Source organism: Macaca nemestrina, chromosome 4 (genome assembly GCF_043159975.1).
Source record: "Macaca nemestrina isolate mMacNem1 chromosome 4, mMacNem.hap1, whole genome shotgun sequence".
In the NCBI taxonomy this organism is placed as follows: Eukaryota; Metazoa; Chordata; class Mammalia; order Primates; family Cercopithecidae; genus Macaca; species Macaca nemestrina.
The window spans coordinates 34,245,042-34,268,556 of record NC_092128.1 but is presented as its reverse complement, the minus strand read 5'-3'; the positions used below and the strand labels follow the sequence as shown (position 1 = coordinate 34,268,556).

Here is a 23,515-nt window from a genome sequence, read left to right as displayed (position 1 = left end):
GATTCATGAAATGTAACTCATTGCATGTTAGTTTTATGAAAGATAAAATTAAAATACAGAATGTTCTAAAAAATAGCATGAAGTTAAATACTGTTTTAGCATGCTTCTCTCCATTATAAGCTAGGGGAATAATTTGTAATTTTAAAAAAGAAAAAAGGGATATCATCTGGTTGAATGGACAAGAATGTCAGAATCTGAGATTTAATAATTTGGTAAGATGAGGAAGAAATAAGAAATTAGAGATACTGGGTAACATGAAAATTCACAGGTTAAGATAAACATCTTCTTGTTTGGTAATGAAGATACTCAATTTATAGAACGTTTTATTAGCTTCTATCTGTGGAACCCATATTTAAATAGTAGGACTAATTAAGAGGGCAAGTAAGAATAAATTAGGACATACAGACATGAACTAGGGCATACAAAAGACATTACTACAGGGGAACTGATTTTTTAGGCTTCAAAAGGTCTCAATAGATTAAAACTGTGAACTAAAACTAAGAAAGATGAACTTAGTAACTACTCCCAGGAACCATAAAAACAAAAATATTACATTAAGAATAGAATGAAGAGACCAAGTTCAAGAAGCTCATGTGACAGGAAAAAAGAAAATTACAATAAGAATAGAATGAGGAGACCAAGTTCAAGAAGTTAATATGACAAGAACCCAGGATTTCTACGTACCACAAATAAAACATGAGATAGCTGTATTAAAAAGGAAAGAAAACAAAACCAAGTGTACAAGTAAATAGCTATACAATGACATTTCAGGCTAGTAGAAGTGGAGTGTCCAATTTTAGGTAAAAAATAATTTCACTCTGTTCTGAACTGGTCAAACAACATCTGCAGCACAATGTCCAGCTCTGAATGGCAAATTCTGAGAAGAGCACTAGTAAAGTGGAATGCTTACTGAGGAGGAAAAACAAAATAGTAAGGCACAGGGGAAAGTACAAACAAATGTGATGGTGCCTGCTTGAATAAATATAGACTAAAGAAAGGCTTGGCAGATATCTTTAATTTTACAAAGTCTGTTTATCTTACAGAAGAAGGAATAGGTATATAAAGAAGGAATAGGTATACTTTCAGGTATACTGAAATATAAACAGGTGGAATAACCTTATATACAAACAGTTAAAATTGCAGGGCATGGAAATTTAGCTAACCTTCTGCCACAGAAGAAGGAATCCACGATGTTTTATCGACCAACAAATTTAGATTTTGTATGGATCTCAAACTAGAACACTGCTTACATCTGAAATTTATAAAAGAAAGAACCATAAATATTTAAAAACAATTTAGCTTGTTTAATTGTTATAACTTTTTACTGCTCAAACGTGTAGTTTTAAAATATAAATTATTAAACAGAAGAATACTGCATCCTCTATATTGTAATGTGCTTGCTTGTTTCACAAGAGTATTATGAAGGAGTAAGCTTGTTACATAAAGGCAATAAAAAAGGCAGTATAAGATTCAGAATAAACAACTCTAAATTGAGAACAGGGTGCTGGGTTCCAGGTCCAAATCATTAATTAATTTTGCTCTCAATTTCCTTATTTGTTAAAATGAAAAGTTGAAGAAAATGATCATCTCTAAGAATTCTCTGATTCTATGAGCAATTTTTTTTTTTTTTTTTTTTAAAGATAAGGTCTCAGTCTGTCACCCAGGCACTGCCACCTCTGCCTCCTGGGCTCAAGTGAGTCTCCCACCTCAGCCTTCCAAGTAGCTAGAACCACAGCTGCACACCACTATGACTGGGTAATTTTTGTAATTTTGTAGAGACATATCTTGCCACAATGCCTAGGCTGGTCTTGAACTTCTGAGCTCAAGCCATCTGCCTGCCTTGGCCTCCCAAAATACTGGGATTACAGGCGTGAGCCACCATGCCTGGCCTCTGTAAGTAATATCTTAATAAATTCAAAGTGTTAATAAATATGGCAAATAGAGAAAAATTACTAAACAGTCAGAACATGCAAGATTCCAGATAATGAATATTTTTAGTAAGCACATATCCAGAGCTCTGTAGTTTATGATGCCTAATTCCATAGTTAACTTTTGAAATGTATGTAAGTCTAAGACTACACAATACACTAAAGTTGTGCATTGTGTAGTACAGGTATTTTGCTTTACTTGAATACCAATGTATTTTAAATATGAGTAATTTATTTTTTATTATGCATCATCATAATATTTATGAGATGTTAAGAAAATATACTTGAAAAGATATACTTGAATAAAAATAAAAGTTTAAAAGGTTCATGCACATTTGTTCTCATTTGCACTTTGAGGAAAACAAGAGGGTAACCATATTGCATCTTATCCCCTTCTACTCATGAAACAAATAGATGTTTCTTTTCTAACAAAAGATGTTAATTTAATGAAAGAATATTATTTGCCTAAGAAAAAGACTATGATATTGATTAGCATTAGACATTATTAAAGTAAGTATAGTATAAAAATTAAGGATATTAAGTGAAAATTAAATACAGAACTACTTACTTCCAAAGCAGTGAAAGGGGAAACAGAAAAAATTAGAAACATAAACTAAATATATCAATAACTTAAGAATATATTTAAACTCAACTATTAAAACTAAAATTTAGCCATAAGCTTTTATGTATGAGTGACATACAAAACAGAATGCCACAAACTTGAAAGCAAAGGGATGAGAGTAAGCTATAAAGCAATTACCAAACAAAAATTTTAAAAAACCTATAAAACACAAGAAACTGTAAAGTCAAAAAGGCATGGAATACATTCAAAGTATGGATGAAACTGACAAAAGATTAGTATCTCTAACATGGAAAGAAACCTTACAATCAATTACATGTATGTGTGCTCACACATGAACCAAAAAAGAAATCAGTAACCACACAGAAAAACAGGCAAAAGATGTGAACATGGAATTCACAGAGTAGGAAACCTACGTAGTTGATAAACACGGGGGCTGCTTAAACACACTAGACATCTAGGAAATACAAACGAAAACATCATGGATACCATCTGATGCTCACTGGAAAGTTACAAGTTAGACTAATGCCAAGTATCAGACAGAAATAGACTAATACCAAGTGTTGGAGTGAACTTGGTAGAACTTGGTAGAAAGTAAAATTTTATTAATCACTGATGGGACCATACATTGTTAAAACCATGGGAAGAACAACTTGGTATTTTTCCCATAAAGCAAAACTTACAATCCAGTAATTCTAATTCCAGGTAAACACCTTAGGAGTAACTTTCAAACATTTTTTTAAGGACTCACAGTAAGAAATTCATTTAATATCGTATCTTAGTAATACATACATACACATACAATTGAAATGAAAGTTTAGGGAACAACAATGACCCTTACTATGTAAAATGTTCTCTATTATCCATTCCCTCTCATTCTATTTCTTACTACAACCACATCATATAATTAAAAAAAAAAAAACTGGTTATGACCCACTGAACTCATTTTATGACAAGAGAAATACACAAGAAAACATATAATGTGACTTCAGTACAGTCTGTAAATGAAACAAAAAACACATATCCATTAATAGGAAAATAGGCTAATAAATTCTGATACTTCATAACATACTCCATAGACGTTAAATAATCTAAATCTACATGCGTCAATAGGGGCAAATCTTGAAAATAATAATGAATCAAAAAAAGCAAGCTTCAAAAGGCTTGGCATAGTATGAAACAGTTTATATAAATTTAAAAAACGAAAAATACACCACACTGCTTAAGAATTCACACATATAATGAAGGCATAAAAACAGTGATGAGTAGGATTTCATACAATTTTGGAAAAGTAGCTACCTCTGAGAAAAAAAGAGTTAGCGAAGGGATTGATATGGGGTTATACTACTTCTCTGTAACATTTAATTTCTTAAAAATAAAAGTTTGGAGGCCAAGGCAGGTGGACTGCTTAAACTCCAGAGTTCAAGACCAGCCTGGGCAACATGGCAAAACCCCATCTCTACAAAAAATACAAAAATTAGCCAGCTGTGGTGGTGTGCACCTGTAGCCCCAGCTACTTGGGAGGCTGAGGTGGGAGGATTACTTGAGTCCAGGATGTCAAGGTTACAATGAGCTGAAATCATGCCACTGCAGCCTGGGTGTCTGAGTGACACTCTGTCACAAAAAAAAAAAAAAAAAAAGAAAAAAAAGAAAAGAAAAAGGGTCTGAAATAATGTTAAAACGTTAAGATTTGTTAAATCTAAATGGTGGATACATAATTGTGATGTTACTTTTATATTTTTCTATAAGTTAAAATTATTTCATAACCCCAAAATAAAAATAAGAATCAATTAAAAGATATACTGGTTTTTGACGATGAAACTCAAGTAATAAAAAATGTAAAAATGTCTTAAAATCTGGAGTGTGAACAACATGTGCCTTAGTTTTGAAGCAACTAGTAAAAAAGTCGACAGCCTTGGTTGGGCGCAGTGGCTCACGCCTGTAATCCCAGCACTTTGGGAAGCCGAGGTGGGCGGATCACCTAAGGTCAGGAGGTCAAGACCAGCTTGGCCAACATGGTGAAACCTCGTTTCTAATAAAAATACAAAAAAATCAGCTGGGTGTTAGTGGTGCGTGCCTGTAGTCCCAGCTACTCGGGGGGCTGAGACACGAGAATCGCTTGAACCTGGGAGGCAGAGGTTGCAGTGAGTCGAGATCATGCCACTGCACTGCAGCCTGGGCAATAGAACAAAACTCCATCTCAAAAGAAAAAAAAAAAAAAAATGGAAGGGGCCTTAAGGTGTGAAAGGACACAAAGATAGATGTGTACCCGCCCCCCACCCGCTACACCCTTGTTCTGCTCGCTAATCTTTGCACATACCAGAGATTTCGTAAGTTCTGTGAGTACCTGGTTTTCTGCACGTACCAGAGATTTTGTTTTGCACATACCAGAGATTTTGTAAGTTCTGAGGCAAGGTCACAAGACGTGTTTAAGTAAGATAAACTCTTGCTGCCATAAACCTGCCCTCCCGCCTCAAAGTTTGAACCAAAATATCAGAAATGGCAGGAACCAATCATAGTTAGCCAAATCGCCTTGTTCAAACACTAGCCAATCATATATCTGATTTGTATAATAACTCTATGCCCACTTTTCTTAGACTATATAACATTGTTCGGAGCTGAGTGGGGGAGCTCTCCTGCCCGTCTCGTTTCACGAGTGAGGGAGAGTTCCAGGTTCGAACCTGTAATAAAGATCCTTGCTGCTTAGCTTTGACTCTGGACTCTGGTGGTCTTCTTCGGGGAATAAACGGTCTGGGCATAACAAATGGGGGCTCGTCCGGGATTTCCCCCAAGCCCACCAGACCCCCAAGTCAACGGATCTTAATCTGTAGGTAAACCGGCTTTGTCACTGTCTCTGTCTTTGTCTCTGTCTGTCTCCCTGAAATTTCGCGAAATCCGTAATCTGTAATCTGTATTGGTCTGTTCTGTAAGTGGCACGGTCTTGGCGGACGTGCTAGAAGACAGCCACTCGGGACTGGTGGGAGACGTTCCCCAGTGCCCATGTGGGGGCCTCCATCCTTGGTTGCCCCGTCTGACTCAGGTCGGAAGTCCGACAGGCGCTCGCGAATGCTCATCGTTATTACTGTCTGTCCGTTATTGTTAAGTGTTAAGTGTAAGCCCAAAACGAAACATAAAACATTTTCTTCCCCTTCCAGGACCGGACCTGTCGGATACTCCCCTCTGCTTCACACTCATTTTCGTCCCCCCTTCTCTTTGTAGGAGCAGTCCAAAGATGGGCAACAACCAGAGCACACCGCTCTCACTCCTTGTTACCAATTTTAAGGATGTGAAGGCTCGGGGGCGTAACTTAAGCGTAGAACTAAAGAAGGGAAAGCTAGTTACTTTCTGCCGTTCGGAGTGGCCCTCTTTCGGCGTAGGGTGGCCCTCCGAAGGAACTTTCTGTCTCTCTATTATTACTAAGGTAAAAACTAAGATTTTCCTGCCAGGGCAGTCAGGACATCCTGATCAAATTCCTTATATTCTAGTGTGGCAGGATCTTGTGGAAAACCCACCACCCTGGATAACTCCATTCATCCCTGAGCCCTGCAAAGTCCTAGTAACGCGACCTACAAGACAAAAGACTCCCTCTGCTCCCTCGGCCCCTGTGCTGCCGGACAGCCAGGACCCCCTAACGTTAGAACCCACATTTCCCCCACCATATCCGCACCTTATCCCGCAGGACCCAGTCCCCCAGGGTGGTGCTTCCGTAGAGGGAAACCGAGAAGCGGAAGCAGCCGAGAGCGAAAGTAACCTGGAGGGGCCGGCCGGCCGAACACGAGGCCGCGTACAGCGGGACCAAGCTTCCCGACTCCCTGACTCCACTGTAGCCCTGCCTCTCAGAGAAATAGGATCGCTCGATGATACCGGGCTCTCCCGTCTCATGTATTGGCCTTTTTCCACCAGTGATTTATACAATTGGAAGTCCCAAAATGCTCGGTTCTCAGATAATCCCAAAGATCTAACCTCGTTGTTAGACAGTGTCATGTTTACTCACCAGCTGACCTGGGATGACTGTCAACAGCTCCTCCGAATCCTGTTCACAACGGAGGAGCGGGAAAGAATCCAAGTTGAGGCCAGAAAACTGGTTCCAGGAGATGACGGCCAGCCAACTGCAAATCCTGACCTCATTAATGCGGCTTTCCCTTTGACCCGGCCCAGATGGGACTACAACACGGCAGAAGGTAGGGGACGACTGCTCATTTATCGCCAGACTCTAATGGCGGGTCTCCGGGCTGCAGCTCGCAAGCCCACAAATTTGGCTAAAGTATATTCTGTGTTACAAGGTAAGACAGAAAGCCCCGCTGTGTATTTAGAGAGATTAATGGAAGCCTTCAGACAGTTTACCCCTATGGACCCGGAAGCACCGGAAAATCAGGCAGCGGTAGCAATGTCCTTTGTAAACCAGGCAACACCAGATATTAAAAGAAAACTCCAGAAATTAGAAGGTTTAGAGCGAAAGCAGATTCAGGACCTCCTTCAGATGGCCCAGCGAGTTTATAATAATAGGGATACTCCAGAAGAAAAACAGTTCAAGGCAACCAAAGAAATGACCAAAGTCTTAGTAGCAGCTTTCCCCCAGGCAGGAAATGGCCAAAACAGAAAGCAGAAAAAGCAAGGCCCTAGGCAAGGATTAGAAAAAGATCAGTGTGCTTATTGCAAGGAACGTGGCCACTGGATTAAAGACTGCCCAAAGAAACGGAGACCAGCTAACCCTACCTCCGTACTCGTTACCCAGGACTCTGACTAGGGAGGACGGGGTTCGGACCCCCTCCCCGAACCCAGGGTAACTTTGCAAGTGGAGGGGTCCCCAGTTCGCTTCTTGGTCGATACTGGGGCGGAACGCTCAGTCCTAACCAAACCAATTGGAAAAATATCTAAGAAAACATCCTGGGTGCACAGGGCCACAGGCATCAAAAAATACCCCTGGACAACCCAGAGGACTGTAGACTTAGGAACGGGAAAAGTCTCCCATTCCTTCCTAGTCATCCCAGAGAGCCCCTGCCCTCTACTAGGGAGGGACTTGCTGACAAAGATGGGGGCCCAAATCCACTTTGAGCCAGAAGGGCCCAAGATAACTGATTCCCAAAACAGGCCAATATCTATCCTGACTGTCACCTTAGAAGATGAGTACCGACTCCATCAAGAGCAAAAGCCCCCCGATCAGGGAATTGACTCTTGGCTCCAGCGTTTCCCTGAAGCGTGGGCAGAAACTGGGGGCTTGGGGCTAGCTAAACATCGACCTGCCATATTTGTGGAAGTTAAGCCAGGGACGGACCCGGTTCGGGTTCGGCAATATCCTATGCCCCTGGAGGCAAGAGAAGGAATTACGCCCCATATCCGCCGACTCCTAGACCAGGGAGTCCTATGGGCTTGCCACTCATCCTGGAATACTCCACTGTTACCTGTTCGTAAACCCAACAGTACGGACTACAGGCCAGTACAGGATTTAAGAGAAGTTAATACAAGGGTCATGGACATACATCCCACTGTGCCCAATCCATACACCCTTCTGAGTGCCTTACATCCCAAAAAACAGTGGTATACCGTTCTTGATCTAAAAGACGCTTTCTTCAGCCTTCCTCTGGCTCCCAAAAGTCAAGAACTCTTTGCATTTCAATGGACGGATCCTGAGAGGGGCATCAACGGTCAGCTAACATGGACCAGACTGCCACAAGGGTTCAAGAACTCGCCAACCCTGTTCGATGAAGCCCTTCATGAAGATCTGGGTGAGTACCGGCGGCAACACCCTGAAATAAGTCTTTTGCAATATGTTGATGATCTCTTAATAGCGGCCAGGTCCCCGGAAACTTGTGTTCGAGGGACTGAGGACCTCCTGAAGACTCTGGGGGAGCTAGGCTACCGAGCCTCAGCAACAAAGGCTCAGATCTGCAAGTCGGAGGTAACTTATCTGGGGTACCTATTAAAAGGGGGGCAACGCTGGCTAACCAAAGCCCGAAAGGAAACAGTCCTACGCATCCCTAGACCCCAGTCAACACGGCAAGTGAGAGAATTCCTGGGGTCGGCAGGGTTCTGTAGGTTATGGATACCCGGATTTGCTGAGTTAGCCAAGCCCCTATACCAGGCAACAAAGGAACGGCAGCCCTTCAATTGGACGGAAGAGGCTGAGCTGGCCTTTCAGCAAATCAAAACTGCCTTGTTATCAGCCCCCGCGCTGGGGCTCCCTGATGTCTCCAAGCCCTTCCACTTATACGTGGATGAAAGTAAGGGTGTTGCAAAAGCCGTGTTAACACAGTACCTAGGCCCCTGGCAGAGGCCAGTTGCCTATTTGTCAAAAAAATTAGATTCAGTGGCTGCTGGCTGGCCACCCTGCCTCCGGATAATCGTGGCGACCGCCCTAATGTTCCGAGACGCTGATAAACTTATCATGGGGCAAGAGTTGCGCGTTATAACCCCGCATGCCATTGAAGGCGTCCTCCGGCAGCCGCCGGACCGATGGATGAGTAACACCCGGCTCACCAACTATCAAGGACTACTGTTAAACCCCCTCAGAATAACTTTTCTGCCCCCAACCTCTTTAAACCCTGCTTCACTGCTGCCAAATCCAGACTTGGACGCCCCGTCCCATGAGTGCACTGAGATACTGGCTCAGGTGCATGGGGTACGGGAGGACCTGCAAGATCGTCCGCTCCCCGACACAGAACTCACCTGGTTCACTGATGGCAGCAGCTATGTCCACCAAGGCCAGCGGTATGCAGGAGCGGCTGTAACGTCAGAGACTGAGATACTTTTTCAGGATGGACAGAAGCGTTCCCAACTAAGAGAGAAACTGCTCAGGTTGTAGCAAAGAAAATTTTGGAAGAAATCCTCCCCAGGTATGGCTTTCCCGTCCAAATAGGGTCAGACAATGGACCAGCCTTCGTTGCTAAGGTAAGTCAGGATTTGGCTTCCATTCTGGGGGCAAATTGGAAATTACATTGTGCTTATAGGCCCCAAAGCTCAGGACAGGTAGAAAGGATGAATCGGACTCTGAAGGAGACCTTAACTAAATTGACCATGGAGACTGGCGCTAATTGGGTAGTACTTCTCCCCTACGCTCTGTTCCGGGCCCGAAATACCCCTTACAGACTAGGCCTCACACCGTATGAAATCATGTATGGCAGACCCCCACCCCTGGTCCCCAGTCTAGAAGATGACTTACTCAAACCTGAAACTGAAAATGTCTCTGAGCTCCTGTTCTCCTTACAAGCCTTACAGAAAATTCACCAGGAAATTTGGCCCAGACTACAAGAACTGTACGAGGCAGGACCTCCGCCGACGCCTCATCCGTTCCAGCCGGGAGACTGGGTCCTAGTCAAGCGCCACCGGCAAGAAACTCTTCAACCCAGGTGGAAAGGACCACTGCAAGTACTCCTGACTACTCCCACCGCTCTCAAAGTAGAAGGCATCGCTTCGTGGATCCACTACGCACACGTCAAACCAGTGGACCCAACATCCGACCTTCTCGAGCCGTCTGGAGCACCAGTTACATGGACTGTAGACAAAGCTAAGAACAATCCCTTAAAGCTAACCCTGCGCCGTCATCCCCATAGCCGTAACCATGTCTAGCTTACCTATGCTTTTATGCCTTATGCATCTGACTCTCCTCACTGCTGCGCCGTCTAATCCCTATGTCTGGAGGTTCTGGCTCTATGAGAACAAAACTCACCCCGGGGAAACCCCCCAAGCGGGTAAACTGCTAGCTAGCGCAGACTGCCCCCCCCTCAGGGTGTAATACTATAGTTTACCTCAATTTCACTAGGTTCCAGATTGCCCAACCAGCAATACCCATGATCTGTTTTGAATATGATCAAACTGAATATAATTGTAAAAATTATTGGTGGCACCAGAGTGCAGGTTGCCCATATAGCTACTGTAAGACGCACTCTGTCCGATACTGGAGAGAACGACAAGGGTGGTATTTTTACAAAACTGAGTCTCCCGTCACTTACACTTGGATAATTAGAGACCCATGGGACTCTCGGTGGACAACCCCACAACATGGGGGAGTATATTACTCATCAACTAGTACCTGGCCCAGTAGCCATTTATATCTGTGGAGAAGTCTAGTCCAGATTCAACCCTTAATCCACACACAAATCCACAGGCAAGAAACCAAGCTATCATAAGACTTGCAGCCCTTCTCCTGGCTAACTCTATTACGGGAAGGGCTAGCATTCGCCAACCTCACTGGTTTAGGCGACCTGTCCTCTTGCTTTATGTGTGCAACCCTAGGAAGACCACCATTAACAGCTGTTCCTCTATCCTCCCCTCCCACAAACTATACAGGTTTTAACTCATCGATAGTCACGATACCCGATGTAGCCCTGTACCGTGACCCATACCAAGAGAAATACCCCTATTGTTATTCGGCATTTAGCAACAGCCTCTGTAACCAATCGGCTACATACCCTAATAGTCCCATATATGATCCCCCTGGTGTGTTCTTCTGGTGTAATATGACTCTGTTAAAAACTCTGTCCAAAAGCATCTCTGACGGACAGTTGTGTATCCCTGTTACCCTAGTTCCCCGACTGACACTGTTAACCCCGGCAGAGTTCATAGGCTGGGCAGGGACCGCCCCAACTAAAACTGCGCGACATAGACGAGCAGTTTTTCTACCACTAATTGCCGGAATATCCTTAACCACCTCTGTCGTCGCAGCGGGGTTAGCAGGAGGGGCCCTACAACACTCCATGATAGAAAACGACAAGCTGTTACAACAATTCTCTGTTGCTATGGAAAGACTCCGCCTATTCCCTAGCCTCCCTTCAGCGGCAGCTCACCTCCCTAGCACAGGTCACCCTTCAAAACCGCAGAGCCTTAGACTTACTCACGGCTGAGAAAGGAGGTACCTGTATGTTCCTCAAAGAAGAATGCTGTTTCTATATAAATGAGTCAGGGTTAGTTGAGGAAAAAGTCCAACGCCTACACGAACTAAGCTTAGAAATGAAAAAGCAACAATTCACTACAGCCGCTAACAATTGGTGGAGCTCTTCAATGTTTTCCCTTCTGGCACCCCTTTTAGGCCCCCTAATGTCTTTACTACTTCTATTCACTATAGGCCCCTGTGTGGTAAATAAAATTTTACAATTTGTCAGAGAAAGATTTGATACCATCCAACTAATGGTCCTCCGTAGCCATCACCAGCCTCTCCTGCACCCAGAAAGTGAGGCTATATTATAAGACTCTGGAAATCCAAGATTGGACATCCAGTTACTTATGAGAAGGGAGAAATGAAAGGACACAAAGATAGATGTGTACCCGCCCCCCACCCGCTACACCCTTGTTCTGCTCGCTAATCTTTGCACATACCAGAGATTTCGTAAGTTCTGTGAGTACCTGGTTTTCTGCACGTACCAGAGATTTTGTTTTGCACATACCAGAGATTTTGTAAGTTCTGAGGCAAGGTCACAAGACGTGTTTAAGTAAGATAAACTCTTGCTGCCATAAACCTGCTCTCCCGCCTCAAAGTTTGAACCAAAATATCAGAAATGGCAGGAACCAATCATAGTTAGCCAAATCGCCTTGTTCAAACACTAGCCAATCATATATCTGATTTGTATAATAACTCTATGCCCACTTTTCTTAGACTATATAACATTGTTCGGAGCTGAGTGGGGGAGCTCTCCTGCCCGTCTCGTTTCACGAGTGAGGGAGAGTTCCAGGTTCGAACCTGTAATAAAGATCCTTGCTGCTTAGCTTTGACTCTGGACTCTGGTGGTCTTCTTCGGGGAATAAACGGTCTGAGCATAACAGGTGTAGGGAGACCTCCTGAAACTATTGCTATGGAATAGATTGCTATGGTTCATTTAAATCAGAGAAAAGGTGGAGATGTAGGGAGACACCCTGAAACTATTGCTACGGAATAAAAGATGAAATGCTCCTGATTACTATAAATACAAAATTGCATGCAGGATTGTGTAAAGACAATGCCAGGGGTTAGACTGCCAGAATCAGCCAACAGCGTGTGATGTGCTTCCCCCTGCAGAGAGCCTATGAATGAACGTGCAGTCAGGGAGGTTTCACATCACCAAGATTCCTATCCCAGAAAAGCAGATGTTCATAGCTCTGGGAATGGAATGTGACCCTTGTGGGAAGCCTATAATCGGACGCATGGGGGGGTGCCTGTCCATATGGATAAGATAGGGCTATAAATGCCCTCATCTTGCTGCGGCACTTCTAGGCCTCTTTAGGGTTCATACTCCCTTCTGAGAATTTCTGGTCTAACCAGTTGTCTAACTTCACGTCCTGTTTCTATGAATTGTTTGTAACCACCTTTCGCTGCAACTGTTACCACTGTTCCTGTTTTAAGGCTCTGTTAGAAATTACTGATGTACACACTATGTTGTAAATTCTTATCTCTATATACTGTACTTCTATTACAGATGTTAAAGAATTACTTCATCCCCATGTGACCATCTCACCTCATAATCAAACGACCCTAAATCCCTCACTAACCTACCCCTGCCCTCACTAAACTTAATAATAAATGCTGGCATATTGCATTGTTGGCACCGTGGGACCAGAAGGTGGTGACTCCCCCTGGACCCAGCTTTCACTATCTCGTGTGTGTCTATTATTTCTCCACCTGCCGATCCGCCTGGGAACAAAGAGAGAGCCCCGTTGCATTGTGGGCTGCTGGCCAGATCCCGCAATATTAGGGTAATTTTGTTGAGACTTTTAGTGAAAGAAGAAGTAGTATTTCAGAGTTTAAAATGAATATTTCCTTTCCTGGTTTAGACTCGTCATGGTGCCCAGTACTGGGAAGGCAAAATAGAGAGAAAGGGGAAAGAACAAAAGCTAGTGAGTGAGGATCTGCATGCAAAAAGATAAAGCTCAGTGATTTATCATACAAGAAAAACAGAATTTTATGAGTTTTAATTTTTTAATTAATTGGTTTAATTAAAAATCACTTTATTTTCAAAAAAGACAGACTCTCAGATCATAAGACTAATGAGAGAAGGAATTAGACACTGAGTATATCAGAGTAAAAACAGCAACAACACAGAAATTTAAGTCAGTGGTATACAGTTTCGCTTTATGGCTAAAATTTTATGATATGTTGGAAGAACATAGGGCAATGCCTAATAGTGACTTTACCACACAATTAGGGAGGTATCATGCTTACAGTATAATATTTTTCAGCTAGTATATAATTTTTCAATCAGGATTTGCACATTATGACAATGACTAATGATTGCTACAAATTTAGAAGTCGGAAAGAAAGAGGATGATAAAATATATGCTATAATCCAAGGTTTCTCAAATTAGAGTATGTCCAGGGTCATTGTTTCATCAAGCAGTAGAGGAGATTTTATCCCTAATCCCCTCCTTCTAAATGTAGAAATCTGTTTATAGCTCGAATGAATTCTTTTATATTCCAATTATCAGTGGCAGCAAATTTGTGATTTAGTGGCTCAGAAATTCTGAAATTCAATCACTTAATTTTTACCAGGTTTGCAGCTCTGAATTTTTCTCTGTAACTGGTATCTAAATCCTCACTGTTAAAGAAAACAAGTGAGTACCAGCCTCTGGCTGAGGAATTAAAAAGACGGCAGCCTTATGCCTCACACATTGTGTGTACTCTCACTATATATGCTTATCGAAACAACAGATATATGCCAGAAAAACCTATACATATAAGTTGATATACTGTAAGTTTCTGTTGAATAGTCACCAATGAAATAAAAGAATAAAAATTACTCTTACACAGTTTTTAATTCCAAAATTTTTCTCAGTTGAAAACACTACCACATATCTACAACCATCTGATCTTTGACAAACCTGAAAAAAACAAGCAGTGGGGAAAGGATTCCCTATTTAATAAAGTGGTGTTTGGAAAACTGACTAGCCATATGCAGAAAACTGAATTTGGACCCCTTCCTCACACCTTATACAAAAATCAATTCAAGATGGATTAAAGACTTAAATGTAAGATCTAAAACCATAAAATCCTAGAAGAAAACCTGCGCAATACCATTCAGGACATAGGCATGGGCAAAGACTTCATTTCTAAAACACCAAAAGCAATGGCAACAAAAGCCAAAATAGACAAATGGGACCTAATTAAACTAAAGAGCTCCTGAATGGCAAAAGAAACTATCATCAGAGTAAACAGGCAACCTATAGAATGCGAGGAAATTTTTGCAATCCATCTGACAAAGGGCTAATATCTAGAATCTACAAAGAACTTAGACAAATTTATAAGAAAAAAACAAATGACCCCATCAAAAAGTGGGCAAAGGATATGAATAGACACTTCTTAAAAGGAGACATTTATGCAGTCAACAAATATACGAAAAAAAGCTCATCATCACTGGTCATTAGAGAAATGCAAATGAAAACCACAATGAGATACCATCTCACACCAGCTAGAATAGCAATCATTAAAAAGTCAGGAAACAACAGATGCTGGAGAAAATGTGGAGAAACGGAATGCTTTTACACTGTTGGTGGGAGTGTAAATTAGTTCAGTCATTGTGGAAAACAGTGTGGCAACTCCTCAAGGATCTAGAACTAGAAATACCATTTGATCCAGCAATCCCATTACTGGGTATATACCCAAAGGATTATAAATCATTCTACTATAAAGACACATGCACACGTATGTTTACTGCAGCACTATTCACAATAGCAAACACTTGTAACTAACCCAAATGTCCATCAGTGATAGACTGGATTAAGAAAATGTGGCACATATACACCATGAAATACTATGCAGCCAAAAAAAGGATGAGTTCATGTCCTTGCCGGGCATATGGATGAAGCCGGAAACCATCATTCTCAGCAAACTAACACAAGAACAGAAAACCAAACACCGCATATTCTCACTCATAAGTGGGAGTTTAATAGTGAGAACACATGGAGACAGGGAGGGGAACATCACACATCAGGGCCTGTCACGGGGTGGGAGGCTAGGGGAAGGACAGCATTAGGAGAAATGCCTAATGTAGGTGACGGGTTGATGGGTGCAGCAAACTACCATGGCACGTATATATCTATGTAACAAATCTGCATGTTCTGTACATGACCCCAGAACTTAAAAGTATAATAAACAAAACAAAACAAAAAACATACCCATAGTGATGTATTGTTCCTTGTATAAGAAATGGTGCTGAAAGATCCAAAAGTTCCAGGTCTTCGTGGCCAGATCTCACAGGAATTACACTATTAAACTTGTTCGAGAGTTTGCAAATTTCACTGAGTGTACCTCCTGTTAAGAGAATAAATAAATCCTTCAAGTAGTGCAAATGAAATGTAGACAAATGTACAGTCCTATTAACATGTGAGGTATAATAAAAGACTAAAGGAATCGACAGAAAAAGACAATAAATGTATGTGAAAAATATTAATTTGTAAATGTACAATCCTATATATTGATTAAAAAAATCAATCCACAAAAATGCTGAGACTCGGGTAAAATATAAAGCTTGTGAAATTTTAACTAATTTCTTAAATTTAAACAAATTGCTCTTTATGCCAGGAACACGTTGGTTCAAATAACCAAAAGAGGGAATATAAGCTAAAAGCCAGGTTATGATCAGATTCTCACTAATTTGCTATATACTAATTAATATCTGGGCAAATTTAGAGTTTAAATCTCAATTTTCCGGTCAATATTTCATTTAAATATAGATATGAGTGGTTCATGTAATATGAATTCACATATAAAATTTGTTCATTTTTCCTGAGAATATTATCACACTTAATTCTATGACAAAGGAAGCATTCAAATGACCAAGCTGGCGGAGAAGTATTGCCTGGTGGCATGCCATTATTAGAAGGCAGTGTCCTTTTTACTTAGCTTATAATGCTTCCTCTCTCCAGGCAAAATGAATAGGATTTAAAAAAATACCTCTGTGTATTTCCTAAAATTTGGGTAGAATTTGTAATGTCAACATTCAATTATAAAGGAGAAGCACTTCTGGCATAGCAGAGTGAGGACATCCAAAGACACTTGACTGTAACAGCAGTTAAGAATATCGGCAAAAACTGTAAAACCTTTTTTAGAACTCTGGAAATTACCAGAGGCCTTCAACAATCCAAGGAGTGTTTGCTCCAGAAAAAGGGCTGAATTTTGGCAAGAATGGTTGAGCTCTGTGGCATTTCAACTTGCCCTGTTCCCATCCTCCTTCCCCCAAGCTCTTTGTTACTGGAAGCCACAGTTCTGCTATGTCATATTGCAGTTAGATAGAAACCCTCATTATGCATGCTTAAAAACTCCAAACAATATTCCCTAAGCATGCTACTTAAAAGTTTCACAGTCCAAAAGTTAGTCTATCTTCTGGAGACGGATACCTAGCCCTGCTAAAGAAACTCCTGCCTACTGTTCAAAACTGCAATAGGTGACCATTCACCTATTCTCATAGTTCTTATAGAGAAAGAGAATTCTTCTCTCTGAGTTCCTCCTCAAAAATACTATTTCAAAGAACCTGGTGAGAGCTCATCTAGTCATTCACACTGTCTATTCACACGAGTTTGGCTCTGGCAAATAAGCTGGACAACCTTGGTCAAGTTACTTAAACTCTAGTATAACATTTTCCCATTTGTAAAACTGAGAATAATGTTACTCTGTAAGATCATTATAAAGATTAAATGAGTTAATATTTGTAAAGTACTTAGAGCCATGAGTGACTATTATTATCAATATTTTAGTGATTTCCTCTTAATATAAAGTCCATGAAAGGAAATACTTTGTTGTGTTTGCTACATTACCACTAATGCCTAAATCAGTGTCTGGCACACAGTAGGCATTCAATAAACATGTGCTAAACAAATGAATGAGTACAAAGAAAGACATTTGCATGTATATACGTGCATACTAGGTTTCTTAAGGTTTGTATCTGGAGACATCCTAACTGAGAGCAATTTATTTGCAACCAGTAGAAATATTTAACATGGACTATGGAGACAGAAAGGCCTAAGTGTGAATTTTTTTCTGACATTTACTAGGTTTTTACCTTGGAGTACTTCACCTTTTTCTCTTGGTCTCAGTTTCCTCACCTGTTTAAAAAGGGGATACATCTAGCTTACAGAAGATTGTTATGAGAGTTAAAGATAAAATACTAAAGTAGGCAGTACAGTGCCTGACACATAGTCTATTCAGTAAATTATAGGTAATAATAAATATTATAATAAAATGATTTGGTGACATTAGAGTTCCATACAAATTATGTTTCAGAGTATGCAGTTTAAAATATAATGTTAATAATAAATATTGTAAACAATTCTATACCCACAAGTTTGACACCTTAGATAAAATGGTTCCATTTCTTGAAAGACATAATCTATCAAAATTCACACAAGGAGAAATATATCATCTGAATAGGTCTATGTCTATAGAGAAATTAAATCAATAATAATCATCTTGAAAAAGTCACCAGGCTCAGATTGTTTCAATAGATAAGTCTACCCAAACACAGAAATGATACCAATTCTCTACTATGTCTCTACTATGTATTCTGGAAAATGGAAGTAGAGGGGATGTTTCCTAATTCTTATGAGGCCAGCAATATTCTAATACATAACCAAATACATTACAAGAATGAAAACCTATAGATCAACTTCTCTTATGAAAATACATACAAAAATACTCAAAAAGTATTTAAAAATTGAATCAAAAAAGAAAATAATTATTCACCATGACCAAATGAAATTCATTTTAGGTATGCAAGGCTGGTTAAACACCTTAAAATCAATTAATGTAATTTATCACATTAATAGGTTAAAGAAGAAAAATTGTATGATCATATTAATAGATGCAATAGAAAAGCACTTGATAAAATTCAACATCATTAATAACAAAAATTCTCAACAAACTAGGAATATTGGGGAGCTTCTTCAACTTGACAAAGAACATCGATAAAACAGCTACAGCTAAAATCACATTTAATGGTGACACTTTCCACCTAAGACTGAGATAAAAGCAAGAACATTCCCTCTCATTGCTCCTATTCAATATTGTACTGGAAGCCCTATCTAATGCAGTGAGAAAAGGAAACAAAAGGTATACACACTAGGAAGGAAGAGATAAACTGTCTTTGTTTACAGGAAATCACAACAAAAAAATTCCTGAAACAATAAGCAATTATTAACGGTAGAGGATACAAGGTTAATCTAAAAAAAAAAAATCAATTGCTTAACTATACATAAGCAATAAATAATTGGAGTTTGAATTTAACATTAAATAATTAGCACCAAAAAAGAAAATACTGAGGTATAAAGCTAACAAAATGTGATCTATATATTGTTGGATTTACAATATTTATCTGAGTAAAACTATAAAACCCTAAAGAGATCTAAGAAGATCTACATAGATAGTCCAGGTTCATTGTCAATAATATCAAGATGTTAGTTCTCCCTCTCCAGCTTGACTTATAGATTTATGGCAATCTTTTTTTTTGAGATGAAGTTTCGCTCTTGTTGCCCAGGCTGGAGTGCAACGGCGCGATCTCGGCTCACTGCAACCTCCGCCTCCCGGGTTCAAGCTATTCTACTGCCTCAGCCTCCTGAGTACTTGGGATTACAGGTATGCGCCACCATGCCGGACTAATTTTGTATTTTTAGTAGAGATGGGGTTTCATCCATGTTGGTCAGGCTGGTCTCGAACTCCCAACCTCAGGTGATCTGCCTGCCTTGGCCTCCCAAAGTGCTAGGATTACTGGAGTGAGCCACCGCGCCCAGATGGCAATCTTAACAAAATTTCCAGCAAGTTATTTTTTGATATTGAAAAACTGCTTATAAAGTTTATATGGAAATGCAAAAGATTTACAATAGCCAACACAATACGGAAGACAAAGAAAGTTGCAGGACCAACACTACACAATTTCAAGAATTACTGTATAGCTTTAGAAATAACAATGGTGTGATATTGGGAAAATAACAGATAGCTAGATTAAAACAGAACAGAGAACACAGAAACAAATTCACAAAAATAAACTGGTTTGACAAAGAAGCAAAGGTAATTCAATGGCGAAGGAACAGTCTTTTTAACAAATGGTACTGGAAAACTGGACATCTGCATGCAAAAAAAAATCTGGACACAGATCTTACACCTTTTACAGAAATTAACTGATACTGTTTTGTATGAGACTCTAATGGTGGGTACATGGTATTCTGCATTTGTCAAAGCATAAAGAACTGTAAAGCAAAACGAGTGAACCCTAATGTAAACTAGGGTCACAATAAAATAGAGTCAACTGCATTAACTTGGCATGAATATCAGTGAATGCTACTGTAGGTGCTTAAAGTCTAAGAATGACTTTGTATTTATATCATTTTCTTTGGTTCATCTCTAAGTCCAAGTCAGTTTTTGATTTTGTTACTTCCTAATCAGAATAGTGCCATACTTCAGTAAGATCCTAGTCCTTGGCTCAGGTTATACTTAGAAACATAAAATAAAAATAGCTCACATTTCTTATATTCCTTTTACATTTCAAAGTGCTTCTACATACATCCTCATTTTTTTTAAAAAATAAGCCTTTTTTAAAAAGAAGTTTTAGGTTCATAGCAAAATTAAGCAAAAGGTACAAAGTTTCCCTATGTCTCCTAGTCTCTTCCCCATTATCGACATCTTGCACCAGAGTGGTAAATTTAGTCAATCAAGAAACCTATTTTAACAAACCACTATCACTCAAAGTCCACACTTTACATTAGTAACAAACCATTATCACTCAAAGTCCACTCTTTACATTACTAACAAACCATTATCACTCAAAGGCCACAGTTTATATTAGTAACAAACCATTATCACTCAAAGTCCACAGTTTACATTCCTAACAAACCCATTATCACTCAAAGTCTAGTCTATATTAGGATTCACTCTCCGTGTTGTACATTCCAGGTTTTGTTTTTAAGACTTCATTTTTTTTTTAAGGAGCAGTTTCAGGTTCACAGCAAAATTAAGAGGAAGGTATAGAGATTTTCCATATCCCCTGCTACTATACACGCTAGCCTCCTCCAGTATCAACATCCTCCACCAGAGTGGTACATTTGTTAAAAATGAACCTATACTGACACATAATCACTCAAAGTCTATAATTTACATAGAATTCCCTCATTTATTAAAAACAAAGCTAAATATTACTCTAATGCAAATTAAAGAAGGTATTTTTCTTCTATTACAAAAGGTTACAAGGGAAGGAAAGCCTTAAGAAAAATAATGAAAAGGTTACAAGGGAAGAAAAGCCTTAAGAAAAACTCTAAACTTGCCATGAGAAAACATTTACAGTACATATTTTAGATAAATATTAGATAAAAATTAGATGAAAATGAAAAAACAAACATGATAAATTTCATTTAAAACTCGTCAAGTTATCTTTACTTGTTTCAATGGTCTCTTCTTTGATTTTGATACCATAGATGACTTTCACCCTATTTCTATGAAACAACAGTGACATCCAGAGGCCAATAAAACAGCGACGGTACATAAGCAATCAGCCTTTTATTATTACTTAACTAGACACTCATGTTAGCATTGACAAAATAAAATGCAATCCAACAATATAGTTAAATGTTAACACTTGAGTCTGAAGTACAATTTCAAATGTAATTAAGATAAATTTATGTACGTGTGCATATATATATTTGAATCCAGTTAACATATATATTCAATTTTGTAAAATTTAAACACTATTTTTACTTTATATGTTCTGGGTTGTCTGTAAAATATATTAAACAATAATTAGGAAAAATATGGAAAAGGAGTATTCTAACAAAACAGTGACTTAAACATCTTACCTTCTATCAAAAGTAGACATTCATTTGAAAGTGGGAGAATACCATTATTTTTCACAAAATGAACTGCTACTTTTCGTCCTTTCTGATTTTTAGTGGTCCAGATTTTTGAATCGTATAATGCTGTATTTTGAAGCTTGACATCTGGGGTTTTAGTTGCACCATCCTGCAAAATTATATCCAAATCACCCTCACGTGGAACTTCTTGCCTAAAATTATTGACAATGAAATGACAAAAATCAATTTTGGTATAAGCTTGAAGATTTCAATTTAACAAGTAATCAAATTAAAAAGTATCATTCTTATATGCAGATGAGTCAGTTACTTTTTCTTAAATTATCTAAATTATGGAGACAATTCACTTTGCAGAACAAATAACTTTTTTCAATAGATAAATATTTGATATTTTGTGGGTAAGTATATCCCAATCATAATTACATTAATTACCAGTGATTTCCATGCCTGGTTTTGTGACACAAAGCCACTTATAATTATTTCTAGTATCAATTTTTTTCTTCTCCGTAAGGAATGCTAAATTTCCCAGTAGGAGAAAAAAAATACAGTGGCCCCCGGTCTTCACTCCAGTTAAATACCCACTTACCACACTTAGGGAAAAGGGCACTTCTAAACTAATAATATTTCCAATTCTATTTAATAATTAATAATTTTGAGAAGTCATATGGTTAAGTATCATGTAGCAGAAATGGCATCATTTGGAATCAAAAAGTGTATGGTTTTATTCTAGTTCTGTTGTCAATTAACTGTGTAACTTTAGATAGTTTCTGTTAATTTCTGAGATAATGTCCTTATTTGTTTAAAAAATGATCGCAGAGAGTGGTTTTATTTTACAAAGCTGTATGATTTTACAAAATTCAATAAACCAAAATTTGATAATACTTGAAGAATTATCTAAAATCCTTATGTATACATTTTAATCCCAACCACCATTTCAAGCTCAAATGGGTAAAAACTGTTCCCTTACATTTTATTTAAAGAGATTTTAAAATAAAAAATTTCCTCAAACAGCATTATACTCAAATTTTTGAGGGGAAAATTTATGTATATTAATGAACACTGATACTCACAATTTATAAGCACACAAATACATGGCGATGTACATATATATATACATATTGTAGCACATTTTAGTGAAAACTCAATTTATGGCATCCAAATGCATACAGCCATCAATTATCTACATTTTCCAAAACATCATCTTAGATATTCAGAGGAAAAATAAGCAAATTGCAAAAAGATGAGGAGCTTTTAAAAATGATTTTCAGAATATGTCTCAAGCTGATTACGTAGTAAAAGGATTACAAAACAGTTATATACATTTATTACATATTTATATAATCACTGATGTTCAGAGTAAGGCACTGAGAAATTCTCAATTACTAAAGAAAATTTAAATTACATTTATTATATTCTAGTTATTAAGTAGGACAGAAGTTTACCAACAAGGCTCTCTGTATCACTTAATTAGATATTTCAAGTAATCACAACTCTTTCCAAAAATTTCAGTTAATAAAGGTTTATATTTAAGAAGATACTTTTGTGACAAATGAGTCTGCCCAAATATATTAATTATTTATTATTTCTCATTTGCCTTTATCAGAGTGACTAAGCTGAATTTTAGATCTGAAAATAGCAACCACTTTTATTACTATCAGAATAATTTATTCTCTAAGAATTTACCATTTTACCTAAAAAATTTACCACTCTTGCAAAATATATTAACAATTTACTTATTCCTAAGACACAAAATTATACATATGTGCACATATATAGACAAATAATATGAAAGCACATTTGTTTTATTATGGAAAATACTCACAGTAAATGACATTTAGGGCAATGAAGTTTAACAGACTGAAATAGTCTTCTGGGCTTATATGACCTCAATTTTGCTCGGATGCGATATTGTTGAGGAGCTTTTTGTTTCAAAATGGCACACAGTGGTGTCCTCTCCAAATATTGATGATCTGTAAGTACTGTAAAGAATTTTTATATATTAAAACAGAATAGCAAGAATCATATTTATGACATGCATCCTTCTGAACCAAATATATACTATAAAATTTAATTAATTTTAGATCTATTAAGTGTCACTCCATGAAAGCAAGGGTTATGTCTTTATTCCCTAATGTATATCCAGGGCCCACTAGCATACTGCCAGGCACACAGTAGGCACTCAACAAATGTGTACTAAATAAACGCTGGATAATTTGGGGGAAGAAATAACTTAATTGCCTAATAGGCATTCAAAAAA

At 38.7% G+C, this 23,515-nt stretch overlaps 1 protein-coding gene across 7 annotated transcripts in view; it reads right to left on the bottom strand.

The window, feature by feature from the left end:
* LOC105474902 (protection of telomeres 1) overlaps positions 1 to 23,515 on the bottom strand; it is a 125,786-nt gene that overhangs the window by 7,919 nt on the left and 94,352 nt on the right. For all 7 annotated transcript variants that reach the window (XM_011729828.3, XM_011729871.3, XM_011729791.2 and 4 more), the window contains 4 exons: positions 23,081 to 23,237; positions 21,247 to 21,452; positions 15,586 to 15,721; positions 1,164 to 1,252 (listed from right to left, as the gene is read on the bottom strand). In XM_011729828.3, the coding sequence (XP_011728130.1) occupies positions 1,164 to 1,252; positions 15,586 to 15,721; positions 21,247 to 21,452; positions 23,081 to 23,237 (588 nt within the window). The remainder of the gene's footprint in view (positions 1 to 1,163; positions 1,253 to 15,585; positions 15,722 to 21,246; positions 21,453 to 23,080; positions 23,238 to 23,515) is intronic.